Below are 23186 nucleotides of genomic sequence, written 5' to 3'. Positions count from 1 at the left end.
TGGTTGCCTTGCCTGGGGTTCCACAGCATGGATCCCAGGAGAAATTTCTAGGAACAGGGTATTGGGGACTGTTAGGGCAAAGACAAGGTAAAACTCAAACTGATAGTAAATCTCCTTTGGGACCAGATAAAGAGGGAGCCAAGATTCTTCAAAGAGGATAAGAGGAAATCAAACTGAAGAAACTCCCAAGTTAAAAGGTCCATCGGATGCCAAAAAAATAGCAGTTCATGAGCCAAACAGGGCTCAAAATTGTTTATTTGGCTGGCACAGTGTGGTAACATTTTTCTAGTTAAATGTCAACATTTAGAAGTTTAGATATTTCACACCAAAGTCCAAATTCCAGCAATCCTAGAAAACTCAAAAGGAGGCTGCTTTCTAACATGGCAGCACTGGCCAGCACTGAAACCCACCACCGCTGTCAGGTTGTGAATACCAGCCACTGTCCCTGTGACCTGTTTGAATCATTTGCTTTAGTCACCTGGCCTTACAGGTACTTGATTTTCCATGCACAAGTTTAAATGCCTCTCCCAGTTCTACTACTGTGTTCATGCCTCTGACTTGGATAAACTGAAGGAGTTACAAAGGGGAAATATGGCAGACAGTCTGTCCTGTGGGTTTTGCCTCAGTGTCTTTCCATGAAGCACAAAACATGAGTTTACTGCATGACTAGACAACCTCTCAATAGTGTTTCATAAATCGTTGTTTGCTTTTTATTATAAATTAAAATATGTTCTTTAATCTTATTAATTGGATTTTGAGATAACTATTCTTCACATAAAGAATGTACTACTATGAGCTGATCACTCTTCTAGGCTCTAGAAATATTTCAGAAGATAGGTGCTTCTCTTTTAGACCCAATTTATTGTGGAGAGATAGATAAGAGAAACAAATATCATTATTACAAAGAGTGATAAAAGATATGAAACAAATTAAACAAGGTAATGTGGGGAAGGGCTGCTTCAGAGAGGGCTAGATGTTCTAATCAATTAATTATTTTTTTAACATACAGAAAAGTGATAAGACACATACACGCACCCCATCCCACCCCACCCCTCAAAATCACACATGCTTCCTGTCTTCTAGATACTCTCAAGGGCTGCATCTTGCCTTTAAAGCAAAGGTTGTACTGGGGCACCTGGGTGGCTCTGTCAATTAAGTGTCCGACTCTTAAGCTTGGCTCAGGTCATGATCTCAGGGGTCATGAAATGGAGCCCTGCATAGAGCTCCATGCTGAGCATGGAGCCTGCTTAAGATTCTCTCTCTCCTCTCCTTCTGCCCAACCCTGGCTCACTCTCTCTCTCTCACTCTCTCTCAAAAAATAAATAAATAAATAAAATTTAAAAATAAATAAATAAATAAAATTTAAAAATAAATAAAATTTAAAAAAGGATGTACAATAGAAAGAGAAGTGGAAGTTCAGGTAATTATGCAGATAGTTCAGAGATTCACTGGACGGTCTTGTGAAACCCGTAGGTGACTAGTTGAGAGCAGCCAGCTTAATTGATCTAGCTCTCAGTATTCTGGAGTAAACACTGTTAACCTACTGTTTTTCACTTAGACAATGAGATTATTTCTGTGATGCGTGGATGTTACTTTGTTACTAAGTAACCATTCGTATTCTACCCTATTCCTCTTTCAACCACCTATTTCCCCATGTGAGAAAATTTTCTCTATGGAGACAAATTAAGGGTTTCTTTATTGACTACTCTCTCAAGCTTTCCCTGTTGAGTTTAATATAATGAGAAAATGAGTATCAAGCAATAAAATAAACATCTTTTTAACTGGAGATATTTTTAATCAATCCCTGCAGGCTTTAAATATATGTATGTGTGTGTATGTGTGTGTGTGTGTGTGTGTCATAGAATACATTTCTGAGGCACAGTAGTCATCTGTGGGAATGCTTAAAATCTAATTTCATAGAACTCCATCTGAAATAATTTATCTTACTGAAATCATACTAATCATGAAGCCTCTTTAGGCTATTTTTTTTTATTTCAGCCACATATGTCTCACCATTAAGTTCTTATTTGTCATTATTCAATAGCCTCTTCACTTTAATAAAAATAACACTCCAGCTCTTAGATGGTTATGAGGAAAAACTACTTCATTTTTCCAAATGTTGTAAAGATTATAATTACTATTTAAGTGCAATGAACTAAAAATATGGTATTCTTCTCATTCTTTACTACATAGCAATATTGTAAAATTTCATTCTGCCCCCTTCCATGTTTTTTTAAACATAATTGTCTTTGCCCATAGGCAAAATAAATAAAACAAAAAATTGAAAATCTAAATTTCACAATATTCCCAAAGCCAAAGGCACTTTTGAGCTTGTTTTTCTGATCAATAAAGGAGTAAGTATGTTTACATATATAGACAGGAGAGACCAAAGGAGCTGCAAAATAAAAGCACCAGCTAGTGCAGATGTACCTGTGTCTGTGATGCCAGCACAAACAATGGGAATAAGTAGAGCAAAATCAATGACTGTACTGTCTGGGCCCTGCTTTGTCTACTTTAAAAAGATGGGGGGCAGTTTACTGGGTGCCTCAGTCAGCTATGTGGCTGACCTTGGCTGAAGTCATGATCTCAGAGTTCTGGGTTTGAGTCCCAAGTAGGGCTCTACACTCAGCGAGGAGTGTACTCATCCCTCTGCCTCTCCTTTTGCCCCTTCCCTTCACCCCCACTTATGCTCTCTCTCTTGAATAAATAAAATCTTAAAAAAATAATAATTAAAAGGATGGGGTTTTCTATCTTTTTTTGTAGGTTTCTCATTTTTTCATTGTTTTTACATGAAACTATTTTAATGTATCAGAATATGTTGTTAAATTCTAAACAGCAAGCACCTATATGGCTTAGCCATACACTGATTACAGTGTCATGAGTTCTACCCCTACACTGGATGTAGAGATTACTTAAAAATTCTAAATAGAGTATCCAGGTAACCCCTATATTCTCCTAACTCCATGACACATTTCTTTCCTTTTTTTTTTATTTAAGACAGCACTACCGGGATGCCTAGGTGGTTCAGTGGGTTAAGCCTCTGCCTTCAGCTCAGGTCATGATCTCAGGGTCCTAGGATCAAGTCCAACATCGGGCTCTCTGCTGAGCAGGGAGCCTGCTTCCACTCTCTCTCTGCCTGTCTCTCTGCCTACTTGTGACCTCTCTGTCAAATAAATAAATTTAAAATAAAAATCTTTAAGACAGCACTACCATATGTTCAAACTTCAAAAAGATAGGAATTTTCTCAGGAGACTGGTTAGCTGTCTAGAAAATACATATTTATACATATATACATATATAGTAATCGTATCTCAATAGTGTAACCTCTGCTACCAATATATTCAATCCAAAGAAAAACGGATTTTTCTTATTTCAGTTTTAATAAAATTCATATTTCAAATTTGTGCAATTAAAGACAAATTCTGAATAAATATATTTAAATATTATTTTAAAAGAGTTACAAAAGTGTACTTCATACATGATTCTTCAACAAACATGTTTCTCAAATCATATACCAAAATTATTTCTCACCAACACTCTCAGACATAATTTACATAGTTAAATATTTAATCCATACTTATATGGAACATAAACCATGTAAGAAAATAATATATATCTAGCAAAAATAAAAGAATAGCACACTTTTAATAGCATATATATACATTGTGTGATTTAAACTTTATTTTTTAAAAATTTCAAATTATTCTATATGTGAAAATAAACCAAGAAAGACTGAACTATATGAAAGGACACAAATAATCAGCTGTTTCTGAGAAGTCTCTTATTTTACTCATCTTAACATGCCATAAAATTAGATGCTTCATCTCTTTGTACAGTTAGTATGATTCCAAGCACTTTTTTCTTCAAATCAAATTTACATTATTAAGAAATGCCTGTCAGGGGGAAAAAGAAAAAATATTATTTATATTCTGATTCTTGATGTACTTAAAAATATACATAGTTTTAATATAGTTATATTTTATTTTATTTTGCTGAAGGAATCTGTGGGCTCAATTTATAATTTAATTCTGAGAATATAAACTAATGAGTGTGGAGGGATAGAAGGGTCAATCAGTACTTTTGGATACTTTAAATTATGACTCCCCCATTAAAGTTTTATGATATCTAAATAAACCAAAAAATGAACTTGGCATCACCTAAGTAACTTATAAATATTCTTAAAATTTGTTAATCTCTAATACTGTATTTCTAATACCTTGTTAAATAATTAGAAACAGATACTACTATAGAAATATATCTTTCTCTGCAATTTCTAAGGGGCATATTTATCAGCTCTGTCTTCTATGAATCTAGTTCTAGGAGAATAACTTTATATGCAGTATTTGGAATTATAGTACAGCACTCATTTTTTGAGAATTTTCATGGTTATTATGTTGTTTTTTGACTTTATGCAAATTCACTCGTTCACATAAAATCTATTAAAACAAAGAAAGATAAATGTGTCTTGATTTAGATCACTTCAATAGCCTAATGAATTTTCTTTATTTATTCATGTTTTACATTATTCAAAAGGTTTGAGATAGATTGAGAGTTATTATTCAAATATCTTGCCTCTGAACATTAAAATGATCTTCTCTTAATCTAAAAAATAAAAAAAGAAAGAAAGAAAGAGAAAATTGGGGGAAGCCTAGGTGGTGCAGTTGGTTAAGCATCCAACTTTTGGTTTCAGATCAGGTCATGATCTAACGGTTGTAAGATCCAGCCCCAAATCAGGCTCCATACTCAATGCAGAATCTGTTTCAGACTCTCTCTCTCCCTCTCTTTCTTCCCCTTCCTGCTGCACTCTCTCTCTAAAATAAATAAATCTTTTAAAAAAGGGAGAGAGAGAGAACTTTTAAAATTCTGAAACTGTGAATATGCAGAATTAAGAGTACCAATTATTATTATTTATTTATAATTGCTTTTTAAATAAGAATAGAAATAGCAAGAAGTCAAGATTGTCTTAGTAATTGGCACAATGAACCTGTGAGATGAGTTAAGTAAATCCCCATGCAGTTACTTGGGTAGATCAAGTTTCATGGGCCAAATCGAGAGATTCATAGATACTTCTATATAAACATTCCATGACTTCCATCTCTACTCTCACAAACTGTGAAAACCTGTTTCTTTAAAGGCACTTGTCCGTGGTGCTGAAACATTGACCCAAAAGTGTGTTGGCTTTGTTCTGCCCCGGGAAAGAACTACTGAGTAGAAGAATCTCTAGGGGGGAGAAATATCTTTCAGTCTCTTGTATAGAGTCTACTTTTGTAAATAAATGTTATATTTTTTTTTAGGTTATCCAAATACTTTATTGTCCTAGGGCTCCTAGGGTAATTTAGTCAGAATGAAAATTCTGACTATTTCACTCTGGCAAAGTATAATTCATCATATTTTTGATCCGCTTTTTCCTTTACTCTTATAATACTTTATTTCTTTTCATATGTACCCTACATAAACCAAAATTTTAGATCCCAGTGCTACTTTTATTATATATTTTGACCAGTTAAGAAAAGGTAGAGCTTTATATAGCTTTGTACATCTAATGTCTATCTGCATAAGGTTTCTGCACAATAATAATATAACCCCAAAAGAGGAAATATTTTTAAAAATCACTCAAGACTAGTAAGGCTGCCAAAAAGTTGTTTATTTTACTTAATTTAATCACTGTTGAGGGCATTTTTAATTAATTCAATAAAGCAGTCTGAACATTTAGACAAAGCTTTAATACTAAGTGAAAAATCTGCAGATTAATTTCATTAGGTGTTGCTAAAATCAGCTGCCTGGCTTTCTAAATTGTTCAAAATTTCTTCAGAAAGCTAGCTGATTAAACTGAATAAGAAAAATAAGTAAATACATACTCATAGGGAAAGTCTTCTAGGTCTGTGAGCACAAGGGACTCACTGCTAATCTTGTTAGCAATCTAGCACATCTCTTGTAATCTACAAAAAACATTTAAGGGAAAATTATGTATACAGTTATTATAAATGTGGGAAAACCATATTATTATTGTCACTAATTGAGAATGAGAGCTAAGATTTAATAAGCACCCAACACAACAAATGCTTAACCTGGGTCTTCTCATTAATTCTCATAACACAATTAGGTAGATGTTACTGTTCCCTCACTTTAAAGACAGATGAAAAACCAGCATCCAAATGTCAAGAATCTCATAACTACTGAGTAGTTTTAGTTCAAAGAGTAAGCTTTCTCCACTATGCTGTGCTACCACTTAGTTTGCTTTGATTCCAGTGTGATTAATTTCCCTTAGTCATTGAACACAAGCAGTTTTTGAAAAAATTATAACAATTCTGATTCAACATCCTGAGTAAAATTAAACATGCTTCAAGATGACCAATCTAGTTAAAAAGAAACAAAACGCTTAAAATCCATGTACCTTAAAAGGGAAGTTTAGGTTTAGAAAGGAATTTAAAAACAGCCAACTGAGTACCACACATACCCAATTTGGCCAGTTTCAATAATAACATTTAAATATTACATTTGAAATTACTAACTTTGGTGACTTAAGTGTCCAAAAGAATTCATTAGAGCCACATTTAAAACACTATGCTATAATTATTCAGAACAATCTGTCACTCATTGTATAAATGATATGAAACTATTTACTTTAAAATAACTGGAGAGGAAATTTTGACTTATTCTTCATGGTCATCTTATTTTCTTTTTCATTTATATGAAGAGCACTTCATGCCAAGGAATTTGAAAAATGAAAAAAGGCTTAAATCCTGTCAAACATTTCAGTCCTTAAGGAAATCTGGCTATTTTCAGATTTGGATATAGTCCCAATTACAATTCAGTCCCATTCTTTGCACTCTCAGCAGCACACACAAGTCTTCATTTAAGTACTGTCAATGTTATAAATAACATCTCATACGTTGTTTAGTCTATCCCCAGACGCAGACAGTTGAACTTTAAAATTACATGCATTTATTGTTGGATAAAGATTTTTTTTAATGGAAAAAAAAAAAAACCTATCCAAACTACTTACAAGCTGGTGTTGAACAATCCCTAGTGTTGTGATAGAGTCGATGAAAATGTTTGCTACATTCAGCTGAAAATGTGACTGGCCCTATTAGGAAAAGAACGTTTATGATAAACATTGGCGTGTTTTCCAAACAAATTTGTTAGCACTTGGTGGGTGGAAATAATACAACTGTAACTTAACATCCTTCCATGCCCTTAAAAGAACTTGTCTGAGAACACTTCTCCTTACCCTAGCTCTGTGGGAGGTAGTAAATTGTAATCTGTGAAAAATCATCTGAATTCATTACCAATTCTCACCACTTCTCATATTGGAAACTTCAGTTTCTGAAGAACTCTTTAGAATAATTAAGACAGGAAGTGCTCTAGATAGAAAAAGAAATTGTACAAACCAAATCAAGTAGATATGAAGAATAAAAAATAAATATCCTCGTTCCCACTTTCTGTTGTTCAGTTTTTTTTATATAATAGGAATTAATGTTCATGTACAGAGACACTAATTCCATTTTCTAATTAATTTGTGTCTTGTTAGTGTGAAGGACTGTAGTAAAGTGAGCAGGGCCTTGAGACTTCCCTTATTTATTGCCACAAACCCAGAGAATCCCCACCAAAACTCTTCCCTACATCTGGAATCTGATGTTTTGGAAGTGGTAGAAGGGCCCACAGTGCTGTGAACAGAGTGACTAGAAACGCTAAACACTGGAAAACTCCTTACACTTGCTAGGGTAGGTCTTGGTTTAAGCTCACAACCATCATTCTGAGATTAATTAAATATGGCCACTGGTTTCTTTAAGTGGGAAAACCATAATTTTCCCAGCTTTTAGGCCTGAGATGTAAAACAGTGAAGGGCAGCTGGGATGGTTAGGAGCAGTCGGGCAATAGCAATGGTGAAGGTAGTCGTGCTTGATTCACAATAATTTAGTGAATTACTAGAACTTGAGCCATAAGATGATTTCTAATGATTCACAAAGTTGATAAAAAGAACAAGAATGTCATAAGAGAGTATTTCATCTGTGCCTAGGACATGGCATATGGGGGCGCGTGGGTGGTGCAGTCAGTTAAGTGTCTGACCCTTGGTTTGAGCTCAGGTAGCAATCTCAGGGTCATGAGATAGAGCCCCCTGTCAGGCTCGGACCTCACTGCAGAGTCTGCTAGTCTACTTAAGACTTTCTTTCCCTCTTCCTCCCCACCCCAGGCTTGTGTTCTCATTCTCTCTCTCTCTCTCAAATAAATAAATAAACCTTAAAAAAAAAAAAAAAGACATGCATATGAAAGTCTGTCTTTCCTCCTTTCAAAATAAACTTCTGATCCCCCATTGGCTGAGAAGCATGACCTGAAGTCCTTAGGATATATATCATTTAGAATTCTTCACAGTATGACTCCAACCTACCTTTCAAATCATACTTTTGTCCAGTGGCCACACACACCCTTACCTAAACTTACTCAACAGTGTATCCACACCATCTACCTGTCCTGCCCCTAAGCTACCATGTTCTCAAAGAATTTCTTCTCACCAGAGTGTTTCTCTCATCCAGGAAAATGTTATTCATCCTTTAGAGCCCAACTTAAATGTGCACCCTACAAGCTTTGCCTGGTAGTTTTTGGCAAAATTATTCACTTTCTGTGTGTCCCTAAAAAAAAAAAAAAAATATATATATATATATATATATATATATATATATATATATATATACACATTTCTATTATTTACCAAGATCTGGTTGATATTACTATTAATGCAATTTAATAGCATTTGTCCACTTTCCTAACTGGACTGTTGAGCTTCTTACAGACATTTATCTTCATATCCCTAATGCCTAACAGTAATTTGCATACATGCTTTTTATTTAATTGTATCACTGATAGATTTTGTGCTTACCTGTGAAATGTTTTATGAATTTGTCTTTTAAATTCAAATCTCTTGGGAATATTTCTGAAAAGAAAAAAATTACAATTTCTTAGGTGCATTTCCACCATTAAAAATATCCTTATAAATAGTCTATAATGACAACCACCTAACACATGGACTCATGGCAGTTCATGCAGTTGATTCCAAACCTGTATCTCTGGCTCTGACCATTCCCTGGAGCTCCAGACCTCCCCCAGAGCTACCTGCTTGCTCTACCACTCTATCTGGGAAACTTACAGACTTCTCAAAAGTGCATAGCCAGAACTGAACATCTGATTTCCCCAAGACCCCGGACCTGTTCCCTGCCCCCATCCTGCCATGTTCCCTGTCTCATACAAGGCATCACTCCTTACTCTTTGCTCAACCCAAATATCAAGAAAGTATGCCTGACTTTCCTCTTTCCTTCTCTACACACCATTACTTAATTTTATATATTCCAATGCCAGCAATTACCCAAGACCCATACACTCTGTTTCTTCTCATTAACACAAGACTCGTCCCAAGCCATCATACTTTTGTGACTATCCCTGTGCTGTAGCTTCCTGATGGGTCTTCTCATTCCTCTAACCCACTCTCCCCACAGCAGCCAGAAAAAATGAGGTGAAATATTCTCCAGCTCATGATACACTCCCACTTTAAGGGGATTTACATTTTTTAAGATTTTATTTAGTTTTAAGAGAGAAATTGAGAGACAGCGTGAGCACAAGTAGGAGGGTTAGGGGGAGAGGGAGGGGTAGAGGGAGAAGCAGACTCCCAGGTGAGCAGGGACCCTGATTTGGGGTGTGATTCCAGGATCCTGGGATCAAGTGCTGAACCAAAGGCAGACACTTAACTGACTGTACTACCCAGGCACCTGGGGTTTTGCATTTTAAGTAAGTGAAAATAAAAAATCAAACTACAGGGGCACCTGGGTGGCTCAGCGGGTTAAAGCCTCTGCCTTCGGCTCAGGTCATGATCCCAGGGTCCTGGGATTGAGCCCCACATCGGGCCCTCTGCTCGGCAGGGAGCTGCTTCCCCCTCTCTCTCTCTCTCTGCCTGCTTCTCTGCCTACTTGTGATCTCTCTCTCTCTGTCAAATAAATAAATAAATAAAATCTTTAAAAAAAAATCAAACTACATCTCACACTTCACTTTGTACTCGCTATAAGTAAAAAACACAATTTATAAAAACAGTTTGGAATATACACAACTCTTTTAGAGGAAAAGAAAACAGAAACAAATAAAATTTTGAACCTAATGTTCATTGGCAGTTACAGATTTAAACTCACAATATCCTTTTTATAGATTGACTCTTGTGCCTGTCAAACATCATATGAGTTTTAATAGGGGCATAATAAGTGAGTCTGAAGGACCACACTGATTTGTGTACCTCATTGAGATAGGTAGTGTAAAATGAAGACATGGGAATTCTAACAGCCCTTTACATCCTAGAGTTAATGAGGAGTTTAAGAGCGCTTCCTTGCATAGGGAGCTCTCTGCTGCTAGCAGCCCAGTTCTGAGTCCAGAGCAGCACTGTTAGGGCAAAGGTGTGCAGCTGGATTGGAGCTCTCCTGCCACTGACAACAAACATCTGTACTTATGAACCATCCAAACTAATCCAGAAAAACAAAGCAATAGGAAGACATAAGTATTTATATAAATATTTTGGTGCTCTCATTAATTATATTCCAGCCTGAACACAGGTCTTTCCCCCAATACCTCTCTGAAACCAAGCATGGAAAATTGGCTCCTGGGAAGTCAGTACTCCACAGTTTATCTGGCAAGGTAGCTCTTCTGGCCCTTTCTGAAAGCTGAGTTAGTTGAGTACAGTTGGAGTTCTATGGCTAAAGCATGTTCGAAGACTATCAATAATTCTAGTTCCAAAAACATTTTCAACTATGATATTTTAAATATTTTTAAATTTAAATTCAATTAATTAACACACAACATTAATTGGTTTCATAGGTAGAGTTCAGTGATTCATCAGTTTTATATATTACCCAGTGCTCATTACATCACATGCCCTCCTTAATGTCCATCACCCAGCTACTCCATCTCTCTATCCCCCTTCCCCTCCAGCAAACCCCAGTTGATTTCCTATGATTAAGAATCTCTTATGGTTTGTCTCCTTCTCTGGTTGTGTCTTGTTTTACTTTTTCCTTTCTTCCTCTATGATCCTCTGTTTTGTTTCTTACATTCCGCGTATCAGTGAGATCATATGATAATTGTGTTTCTCTGATGAGGCCTGGCACAATGATGACACTCAGGAGGACACCCCTCTTCTACGCTCCCATAGCACACTTTCTAACTTCTATAAAGGCAATTGTCAGATTAGCATGATAGTGAACAATGCATGAGTCTGTCTCTACCACAATATTGTGGCTTCTTGAGGAAAGGTACAATGTCTTGTTCATCTGTTACCATCTGCAGGGTGTACAACACTGCTTTGCAGATGGGTCATCTGGCAAATGTTTAAGGAACTAAAAGCTGAGAGGATGATCCTTCAAGTAGGTTATTACCTTCCAAATGAAAACAATCAATGTCTTGCTTGAGCTCAGTATAGGCCACCAAGAAAACCACACTTTAAATACACTTGAATTTTCATTTCAAAGTACAAACACAATTTAGGAACATAAAGCAGACCGACTTAAATGAAACAGAAAAGTGATATTTAAGTTGACATTTAAAGTGATAAGCAAGAGATATCTAGGTAAGAGATGGAAACATCACCTTAGGCCAAAAAAAGAAGAGAAGAGAAGAAAAGAGAAGGGAAGGGAAGGGAAGAGCAGAAAGAAAAGGAAGGAAGGGAGGGAGGGAGGGAGGGAAGAAGGGAAGGAGGGAGGAAGGGAGGAAGGGAGGGAGAAAGGGAGAAAGAAAGAAATCTCTGAGGAGGAAAAGATTACACTGTGTTTCAGGTATTTGAGAACTGTCCAGGATGGCTAAAGGAGGAAAAAGGTGAGGGAGAGAAAAGTCAGCTAAAGCAACAGACAAAGGCTCCAGGGTGGCTCAATTGGTTAAGGATCTGCCCTGGGCTCAAGTCATGATTCCAGGGTCCTGTGATCAAGTCCTGCACTGGGCTCCCTGCTCAGCAGGGAGTCTACTCCTCCCTCTCCCTCTATCACTCCACCCTGGCTCATGCCTGTGCTCTCACTCTCTCTCTCTCTCCCTCATACATAAATACACACCTAAGCAGCAGACATAGATGCCCTTATAGTCCCTTATAAACTTTGTCCTTAATTCTACAAGTGATGAGAAGTCAAAGATTAGACAAGGGGATGACATAGTCAAGATTCACCCTTAAAAGATCATAATGCGGGCGCCTGGGTGGCTCAGTGGGTTAAGCCGCTGCCTTCGGTTCAGGTCATGATCTCAGGGTCCTGGGATCGAGTCCTGCATCAGGCTCTCTGCTCAGCAGAGCCTGCTTCCCTCTCTCTCTCTCTGCCTGCTTCTCTGTCTACTTGTGATCTCTCTCTGTCAAATAAATAAATAAAATCTTTAAAAAAAAAAAAAAGATCATAATGCCCAGTATGGAGAAACAAGATACAGTCAGATAAGTCAAAAGGTTTAAAGATAAGCTATTGTATTTCCAATGAACAGCACTAGTGTCAGGCATCAAATTCTGCCCTATGCCTATTTTCACATATAAAATTTTATTGGAACATAGCCATACTAATTTGGTCACATGTGGTTTATGCCTGCTTTCGTGCTATAATGCAAAATTGAGTGGTTTATGCAGAGATCAGAGTCCACAAAACCAAAATATTTACTATCTGGCATTTCTAGAAAAAGTTTGCCAATGCCTGCTTGGTAGCACACTCCTATTTGTATTAAAACTGTAATGGTGACTGCAGAAAGGCAAGAAGTAGGATTCTGGGGATGGGAGAAAAGAGGTATTTTTCAATACATATTTATTATTAATTTTAACTTTGAACATAAATCTGTATTACTTTTACAATTAAAAAAAAACTAGTTGATTTGGGGGCACCTGGGTGGCTCAGTGGGTTAGGCCTCTGCCTTCAGCTCAGATCATAATCCCAGGGTCCTGGGATCAAGACCTGCATCGGGTGCTCTGCTCAGCGGGGAGCCTGCTTCCCCTCTCTCTCTGCCAGCCTCTCTGCCTACTTGTGATCTCTCTTTCTCTGTCAAGTAAATAAATCAAATCTTAAAAAAAAAAAACCAACAACTAGTTGATTGAAACTGAATTTGTATTTAATGTTAGGATGCACCTGTGATAGTTTTGGATCAACAAAATACTACTTGAGAAATCAAATAGAAGAGAATCACCCCCAAAAATTAGTTGATTGATATCTTATGAAAAATGGTCTTAAAAAGCAATCTCCATTATAGAAATATAAGTCACATATGTAATTTCAAAGTTTTTAGTAGCCACACCTTAAAAAGTAAAAAAGAATAGGTAAAATGTATTTAATAATTTATTTTGCTTAACCCAATATTCTAAATGTTATCATTTCAACATATATTCCCTGCTTTAAAAATATTAAGACATTTCACATTTTTTATACTGTTTTCAAAATCTGAAGTGTATTTAACAATTACGGCACATCTCAACTTGGACAAGCCACACTGCGAATGCTTGATAGCCACATGCATTGAGTAGGCTACCATGTTGTACAGCACAAGTATCAAATGCATGCTTCATTCTTCTGGTATCTAACTACAAGGTATAAAAGATTATATATGTGGATGAATTAAAAACAAAAGGATCTCCTCATAATGCGTGACAAGTATCCCCCAAATTACACTCTCACTCATCTAATTTGTGAAAATTTCTAGTTTTTATTTAACCAAAACAGCTGCCAACTGCCACCATCATCAATTTTAAGTTTACAATAATATTTTTATGAATAAATTTGAAGATTTTATTAATCTTTGATAAATCTTTGATAAATCTTTTATAAATCTTTTATGAAGGTTTGCATACACATGTGTTTATATAAATGCTGACAGGCTTATCTCTCATTCCTACTTCTCTTGTTCAAAATGAGCAGAGATTGTGCTCTTATCTGCAGCATATACATATATTTTTAAAGATTTTATTTATTTATTTGACAGGCAGAGATCACAAGTAGGCAGAGAGGCAGGCAGAGAGAGAGGGGGAAGCAGGCTCCCTGCCAAGCAGAGAGTCCCAGTGCGATGCGGGACTCGATCCCAGGACCCTGGGATCATGACCTGAGCCCAAGGCAGAGGCTTTAACCCACTGAGACACCCAGGCACTCCTGCAGCATATATATTAAAATTGGGACAGTACAGAGAAGATTAGCAAGGATGACAAGCAATTTCATGAAGTGTTTCATATTTTTATTCAGAGAGTGACAAGCACTGTATGATTTCACTCATATGTGAAATTTAAGAAGCAAATTCATGAAGTGTTTCATATTTTTATTCAGTCAGAGTGTGACAAGTACTGTATGACTTCACTCATATGTGAAATTTAAGAAAAAACAAATGAGCAGAAAGGAAAAAAGAGAGAGAGGGAGGCAAACCAAAAAACAGACTCTTCACTATAGAGAACAAACTGATGGCTACCAGAGGGGAGGTAACCCTTCCGGTAATGAGATGGAGAGGAGGTGCTGTGATGAGCATGAGGTGGTGTATGGAAATGTTGGATCACTATATTGCATACCTGAAACTATTATTACACTGTATATTAACTAACTGGAATTTTTTTAGAAATATATTCTTTAGTTAGCATATTGAGGAATACAAAAGGAGTATGTATATATTTTACTTTTTTGACAGTCTGACCACCTTTTTAAAATTTTTTTGTATCCTTTTTAAAATTTAAATTCAACTAATTAACATACAATGTATTATTAGTTTCAAAGGTAGAGTTCAGTGATTTGTCAGTCTTAATATAATACCCAGTGATCACTACATCACATGCCCTCCTTAATGCCCATCACCCAGTTACCCTATCCCCCAACCCTACCCCCTCCTGTAACCCTCAGTTTGTTTCCTATGATTAAGAGTCTCTTATGGTTTGTCTCCCTCTCTGATTTCATCTTGTTTTATTTTTTCCTCCCTTCTATGATCCACTGTTTTGCTTCTTAAATTCCACATATGAATGAGAACATATGATAATTGTCTTTCTCTGATTGACTTATTTCACTTAATATAATACCCTCTAGGTCTATAATGAGATACCATGTCACACAGGTCAGAATGGTGAAAACTAACAAGTCTGGAAAACAGACATTGGCAAGGATGCAGAGAAAGAAGAACCTTTCTATACTGCTGGTGGGAATGCAAGCTTGTGTAGCCACTGTGGAAAACAGTAAGGAGGTTCCTCAAAAAGCTAAAAATAGAGCTACCCTATGAACTAACTGGAATTTTAAAAAATGTTTAAATGAACAGAGATCATGTGGAATAATAAAAAAATCAGAAGACAGAACAACTAGAAAACAAAATAATAGAAAATGTTTAGTGTTCAGTTTTACCTGCATATAACTTAATATCTTACCATAAAGATAATTGCTCCGACTTGATTGATTCTTTACAAAGCCACGTTAATTGATCCTTTGCATCTTATTAGGTACTGAGGGGCATTCCTTCATTTTGTTTTAAGCTGGCATTTTTCAGATAACTAAATTGAAACGTTTGCTATATAGTTCCTTGAATTATCACTTTCTTTATTTAGAGATGACACAACTATTTCTCTTCCTGAATATATAAAAACAGTTCCATTTTCAAAAATAAAAACTAACCTTATTATATCAATGTTCAGAAAATTGCTCTCGGGAAATATCAGTATTTGAAAAATATTGAAATTTATTAAATATTTGAAGAAAAAAGCTGATGACAAACATATTCAAGCAAGCAGTATCTTTAAAAAATACTTTTAGGTTTTTTAAATATACAGTCATGGGGTGCCTAGATGGCTCAGTCAATTAAGTGTCTGCCTTCAGCTCATGTCATGAGCACAGGGTCCCAGGACTGAGTCCACATCAGCCTCTCTGTTGAGCTGGGAGTCTGCTTCTCCCTCTACCTACCCCTGCTCATTCTCTCTCTCATACTTGCTCTCTCTCAAATAAGTAAAATCTTTTTTTAAAAAATACACTGTCATAAAGCATGTACTTTCTTCTGTTCTTGTAAAATTACATGTTCTTATAAAATTACATAAAAAGTATATATTTGTAAATATGTTTTTACATCATGCCTCTTATTAGAGTTTGAGATTTTTAAATAAAGAGATTAACTCTCTTTGTATGTAATCTTTGGGGGGGGCTAATGTTATTTCAGCTGCAAATTATATCATCTGAGTTTTCAGCAAGTTTTCATCTCTTTGCTGGTGGAGGGCCTTGCCTCAATGTTAATGGCTGCTGATGGATCAGGTGGTGTTTGCTGAAGGTTGAGGTGACCGAGTGTGACAATTTCTTAAAATAAGACAACAGTGAAATTTGCCACTTCAACGGATTCTTCCTTTCACAAATGTGTTCTCTGTAGCATGTGATGCTCTTTGATAGTGTTTTAACCACAGTAAAACTTATTTCAAAATTGGATTCAATCTTCTCAAACCCTCCTGCTGCTTTATCAACTCAGCTAATGTAGTATTGTAAATCCTTCATTGTGATTTCAACAATATTCACAACATCTTCATCAGGAGTAGATTCCATCTCAAGAAACCACTTTCTTTGAGAGAGAGAAAGAAGGGGTGGGGTGAGAAAGTTTGGCTAATACTGGTTTACATAAAGCTCCACATACCATAGGTCTTCATAGTTCTTTATTTTTTAAAGATTCAGTTTATTCATTTGAGAAAGAGTGAGAGAGAGCATGAGAGGGGAGAAGGTCAGAGGGAGAAGCAGACTTCCTGTGGAGCTGGGAACCCGATGTGGGACTCAATCCTGGGACTCCAGAATCAAGACCTGAGCCAAAGGCAGTCGCTTAACAAATGGAGTCACCCAGGCACACCCCCCACTTTTTTTTTTTTTTTTTAAGATTCATAGTTCTTGCATAGTGCTTCTCTAACAAGGGATCTAATGGCAATGTTCCCGAGCCTGGCAGACCAAGGAAGACTTTTTTTCACAGATCATCATTCAGACTCATGGGAAAATACAGCTATGGTGCTGTGGGTACATGTGGGGATGAAGGGTGGGCAGAGAGCTATGGAAAGAGAAGTATGGCTAAGGTTGTGGAGACCAGTCAGGAATTGTCTCTGTCTCAAAGAAACTTTCCAGAAGATTCTGATATACCACTTTTCTCCTCCCCACCGTCCTCAATTAAAAATCTCTGGTGATTCCAAAAACTCAATTACACAAGAATCTTCCAAGAGCTTTTTGATGCAGAGGCACGGGCTATACTCAGAGATTTAGGATATCCAAGGTGAACACGATAATTACATTCAAAACTTGCCTCCCAGTTGCTTCCGAGGTATATGGCCTCATTCGAAGAACCACTGCCCTAATAAGGTATTAAGGGCAGCAGATGTTGTGTTGTCTAAACTTGGTCATAAATGCTAAGAAATGAGCTCATGACTCAGAAATGGCACAGATTAAATCATAAGATCTAATCAGCCTTTAAGGGCAAATAAAAAATCAATTCTTTTACTTTTAAAGTTAATTAAAAATTTTTTCCTTTTCAAAATTTCAGTTCCAAAGAAAAAATGTTCTCCTAAAAGTCAATTGTGTCTAATGAATTTAATGGCCTACAGGGCATTAAAAACTGAGTAATCCTCAGTTCCAACTGCAAGAGGCTTATATCCAGATAGTATAATATTATACTATACAAATATAATCTATGTATATATTTTATACATATTATATGCATAAACTAATACAAAGCACAATATGAGGAAAGTTGTAGGAGAAGAAAAATTCTGTCTTGTGTTTAAAGGGGAAAAAAGTCATTACTGAATGAGATAATCAAACCAACGAGGCTGACAATAATTCCAGGTAAATCCTATTTTAATAATATTTTAATTTTATTAATATGTATAAAACTATACACTTTTAAACATGATATAATGTTTTCACTACTATTTCCTGGTAACTTATGTTGACAGAGAAATAGAGTTGTAATAAATGGCTAAACTCCAAGACTTGTTACTTCCCAATTCAGTGATGGATGTTCTTTTTTTTTTTTTTTTTTTTAGATTTTATTTATTTATATGAAAGAGAGAAAGCACAAGCAAGGGGAGCAGCTGAGGGAGACTGTGGGACTCGATCCCAAGACCCTGGGATCATGACCTGAGCCAGAGGCAGCTAGTTAACCGAGTGAACCACCCAGGAGCTTCCAGTGATGTTTTCTTCAATAGCACACACAAGAGGGGAACACAGACTCTGAACCAATGACCTAGCCATCACTTTCTGTCTTCTGCATGGCAACAAAGATCCTAGAAATCTATTCCTGAATGCTTTAGAGCTTATTTCTAGCAGTAAAAGTGAAGTCCAAAGCAGGGGGAAACATAAAGGAATTTTAAAAATCCTAGTTTTTCTTGCCAATTTTATGACTGAAAGGCAGACTCCTAGGACTGTACCATTCCAAGGAAAGAGGAGCCATTGTTTGTGATCCTATCAACTTCCACTCTGAATTTCCCCTTAGTAGCTAGGTGAATGATTTCCTACAACAGTCACTACTCAGAAATACTCTGAAGAGCAGAAGTTCATTCATGTGAGCTCACTCTGGCTCCTCATAATGAGTGTTCTAGTGATAGCACTTCCCAAGTGCTTAGCAAAATATTACACATCACCTTCCCTTCTTGACTTTTCCCGTATTATTGTTTTTTGGTGAAACAAACACCTTCCAGTAACTCTGCAAATAAAATATTTTAAATATTTTACTCATCTGCAAAAAAAACAAGAACAAAAACAAAAACCCACTGTACTTCCTTCTTGGTGATATGCAAAATAAGGAAAATTATTTTTATTATTCTTGCGGAAGAAATTTTACTCAGCTGATAGGTCTGGCTAAGTGAGTAGCTATAATGGTAACAGACTTGAAATAGAAGGGATTTAGGTTGTAACACAGAAGATTCCACTGTTATGCACACCCAAGTTCCATCAGAACTGTGGGGATGGTTGCAAAGTAAATTCAGGATTTCCATATTTTTGAACACGGGACAGAGATACCAGAAAGTAACAGAGCCGAGGAGAGAAGTAACAGAGAATTCGGAGAGATGAGAGAAGCACATTCTTGAGGCTCCAAAGTAGCAGAGGCAAAGAACCGGCTGGTATCTGTAAGGAACAATCTGAATCTGTGTCTGAAACTGTGTGGCTGGTACAGGGTGCCCTCTGAGGTGCCCGGTGAGAACCACAGAAGACAAAGGGGCAAGTCACAATAGGACTGGAACGTCCTGCATCCAAGAGAAGTTAGAGCCTTCTTAGAAAACCAGGAAACACCACTGTAAATCTGTGACTGGGGAGAAAAGATCTGTTAAATGAAATTGGTCTGAAATAATGTGTTAACATTAATATGTCTGTAGTTTGAGACTACAGACCCCCACTCTTTTTCATTCCAAAGTAACATTTCCTTCTCTGAGATGTTAAAATCAAAACCAAATGGAGACCAGCCTTGAAAATTCTCTGAGCAGGGCGCTTGGGTGGCTCAGTCGGTTAAGTATCTACCTTCAGCTAAGGTCATGATCCCAGGGTCCTGGGATCGAGTCCCTCATTGGCCTCCCTGCTCCTTGGGAAGCCTGCTTCTCCCTCTCCCACTCCCCTTGCTTGTGTTCCCTCTCTCGCTGTGTCTCTCTCTGTCAAATAAATAAATAAAATCTTTAAAAAAAAAAGAGAGAAAGAAAGAAAGAAAGAAAAATTCTCTGAGCAGACCAAGCCAATTTTGTCATACAAGCAAAGCTTAATTTAGCTTATTTTGTAAGGCTAACTTGACCTGGGTCATCTCTTGCTTATGCCTCTAAAACTCATAAGCAAAACTTAAACTGTTTGCCAATGTCGATATAAGGTAACTACCAACCAATTCCCAAGCACTTAATTGTAATACTATAACCAATCACTGTGAAGAATAAATGGTCACTGCTTTCTCACTATATAGGCTGCTTTATAACAACATACCCCTCCTTCCATGTTTTGGTTTGTGAGCACCTGGCGTGCAAACTCGTTTTGGTACGTCCCCAATAAACTTTTACTAATCACTATTTTGGCCATTCTTTGGTTTTACTTTAGCTATTTCTGAACTCTTAACAGAGATAAATATTTAGGCTCACAATAATTTCAAGTCCATATACATGAAGGATGTGATACCACTGCTGTAGTCACCCCCAGGGCCTGCCCTCCCCTCCTGAGAGCTCTGGGCTTGCTAGTCACCCTGGAAATCTCTGCCCTGGCCTGGCACCAGAAGCTCAACAACCCACCTCAGCTTCTGAGGCCCTGGCCAACACCTCCCTCTGCTTCCTCTCCGGCTTTACCTGTGCACAGCCTTCCTCCCTCCACACCCAGAATGTGACAGAGCACAGACATCTGGCTGCCTGCTTCAGTAGGTGGTCTCAACCGGGCATGTAATAGGCACTCAGTGAAATTTTGTGGAGGAAATAACTATGTATTTATATCACAACCACTATGGAAGAAAAATGATACTAAGTAATCCCTCTTTGCTTTATTAAAAGTGAAATGTGAGGGACACCTGGGTGGCTCAGTTGGTTAAGCAGCTGCCTTCAGCTCAGGTCATGATCCCAGCGTCCTGGGATCGAGTCCCGCATCAGGCTCCTTGTTCTGTGGGAAGCCTGCTTCTCCCTCTGCCTCTGCCTGCCACTCTGTCTGCCTGTGCTCGCTCGCTCTCTCTCTCTCTCTCTCTCTCTGACAAATAAATAAATAAAATCTTAAAAAAAAAAAAAGTGAAATGTGAGGCAAAAATGTTATGAGGTGACAGCAAGGCAGCCCCAACTGGGCTGGTCCCCGGGCAAGCAGATGGCCCCAAAGAGGGTCACTTCTGCTCCAAGCCTAGTCCGTGGCTCTACCTGGCTCTGTATGGCACAGGCTCTAAACAGAGACAGGTGTTCGAAGCTTCTCTATTCCTTGCTCACTACCTTTCTTCCTGCCTTGGTGTCCTGCACTCTTGACTGCCCCCTCTGACCTCACTGTGCCCTAGGATTTTCGCATTTCCCAATCATACGGGACTTCTCTACCTTGGGGCATCTCAGGACCCCTATATTGGCTAATTTTTTTTCTCCCTCATTTTTCCCTCCTCCCCTCCTTCAGCATCTAAGTAGCCAGGGACCTGAGTGCCCAGAGCTGATTTAGGAGCCCAACCTAGGGAAGGTCTGTGTGAACAAGAGCCACCTCAGCCTGCTCAAAATTGGCGGTTCTTCAACCATCCCCAGAGGCCAACTTGAAGGGGAAAGCAAAGGGGCATTCCTGAGTCTGTTCAGGTTGTGTCTATGTGCTCAGGCAATGCTCACTGAATGCTCAAAACCCAGGAAGACCCGGAATGAGGCACTGTCAGATACAGAACCCGTGCACTCTGCCTGGGCCAGCTGGGGCTGAGCCCCGTGGGTTTCAGCTGCTCCACCAGCCTCCTGAAACGGGCTTCTTCACCAGGGAAGGGACACAGCACGCCAGTTCCTTTGCGAGACGGGGTTTTTTGCTACTTAAATCTCAACAGTGTTAAATCTAATAAACTCATTACCTCTTTTCCTGAAAACCGGTTATCTGCAGAGATGGTCTGTTCTCTGCTCTGCTTAATTCCGCCTTCTTAAAACCCTGCATCAGAGCAAAGGACTGCTTACCGGTGCTCCGTGAGGCGTTGGGTGCCCGGCCGGCTCTAGCCGCGGGGAGGAAAAGCCACGACTTGGGTTCTTGGTCCGCGGCATATGCTCCCCTGCCACTCCGGGGCCTCCCGTGGGCCCCGGGCAGGGGCAAAACCAGAACGAGCAGGAGGAGCGTGGACAGTGGGGCGCCTGGCTTAGCTGGCCGCATGGCTGGGCGCGGAGGACCCGAAAGGGAGCTCCCAGGGGCGGTTCTCGAGGCAGGTGCGTGTGCCCGGACTGGGAAGTCCTCGACCCGGCAGTGGGGCGGTGTACCGGCGGCGTCCGGCTGGAACAGTGCTGGTACTTAGCGGGCGCTGGCTGATACCTGCGCGCCTCGGTGTCTCTGGGCGGGGACGCGGGGAGGAGCGGCGCCTGGGGACTTCAGAGGTGTCCCAGGACACAAAGCGAGTGGCAGCACAAGGGACTTCCCGGCACACCCGAGCCTCGGACTGAGTCCTCGGGGCTCCTTGCCGAATGCCTCTCCCGGCCCAGGACACCGGATCTTGATTCAGATTCTGAGGGTAAACAGAACTCGCAACTTCTAGGTCAGGACGATAGAAAGCAGAGCACGGACTTGGGCCGTGGTGTGCTGAGACGGCGATTCCGGGGGCGGAAAGGTACGGAACTCACTTTCTTCAGCTTGAATCCAGCTGCGCCTGGAGGTGCTGGCTGGAGCGACCAAACCGGGTGCAGGGGGACCAACCTGCCCCGAGCGCAGGGGTACCAACCTGTCCTGAGCGCGGCTTTGCCTGGGCGCGAGATTGCTTTCTCCTGGTTGCAGGGGCGGAGCTGAGGACCCAGGAGGTCAAGGCTGGCCCCGCAGAACACACACGCTAGCCCCTGCGGGGGTTGCTCTGTGATTCCCTGGTTGACTCCTACTACAGATGAAGTCATCCAGATTTACCCCTGCGCCCAAGACCACAGAAGACTACTTTTTTTTTGTTTTGTTTTTGGACATAAAGTATTCTCCAAATGTTTTGTGGATGCTAACAATAGAAAAATGAGATAAGTCCACTTGTTCTAATTAAAATAAAGGGGGCATCTCTGGATAAAATTGTGCTGTGTAAATTACTGTGATTTTAATTATTTCATTAGCCCGATCTATTACTTTATATTAAGTATAATAAGAAATGTTTAAGTTACTCGCTAATCAATTGACTGCTAATTATCTTCTCATATGCAGTGTGATAAAGAGCAGAAAGAAAACCGGAGGGAATAACCACATGAGGTACTGCCCAGTGTTAAATTCTCTTACAAAGAGATCTTGTTAATCACAAACCCTGAAAAACAACCTCAATGTGTTCAAATAATTTTTCTGGACTTGGTATTTCCAACCTGTTCCAGGGAATTGGGGAAACACAGGAAACTTTTCAAGAGCCCTATAAAAATCCTGCTGAAGGAAACTTTATAAAGTTGTTATACTGGTGAAGACTGCTGCTTCCAATCTCTTTACTGTTAAGCACAAGAATCTGGGGGATGAGAATGACTTTCACCATAGGAGACACAGAAAAGCTCTCTTAGAAATATATATATAAAAAGAGTTTGGGAAGACCCTAGTTAGGTAAAATAAGTTCCTCCTTAT

At 38.6% G+C, this 23186-nt stretch overlaps 1 protein-coding gene across 1 annotated transcript; it reads right to left on the bottom strand.

Annotated features, from left to right (window-relative positions):
• Positions 1–5874: 5874 nt before the first annotated feature.
• Positions 5875–21773, bottom strand: LOC111155367 (ALK and LTK ligand 1). Its single transcript, XM_022515512.1, has 4 exons — positions 21584–21773; positions 8879–8932; positions 7007–7087; positions 5875–5939 (listed from the first exon to the last, which is right to left on the bottom strand). The coding sequence occupies exons 1-4, from the start codon at positions 21771–21773 to the stop codon at positions 5875–5877; spliced, it is 390 nt and encodes a 129-aa protein (XP_022371220.1).
• Positions 21774–23186: the final 1413 nt, after the last annotated feature.

This window comes from Enhydra lutris, unplaced genomic scaffold (genome assembly GCF_002288905.1).
Source record: "Enhydra lutris kenyoni isolate GAN:26980312 unplaced genomic scaffold, ASM228890v2 scaffoldscaffold41, whole genome shotgun sequence".
NCBI classification, from domain to species: domain Eukaryota; kingdom Metazoa; phylum Chordata; class Mammalia; order Carnivora; family Mustelidae; genus Enhydra; species Enhydra lutris.
This window is presented reverse-complemented; position numbering and strand designations above follow the sequence as displayed.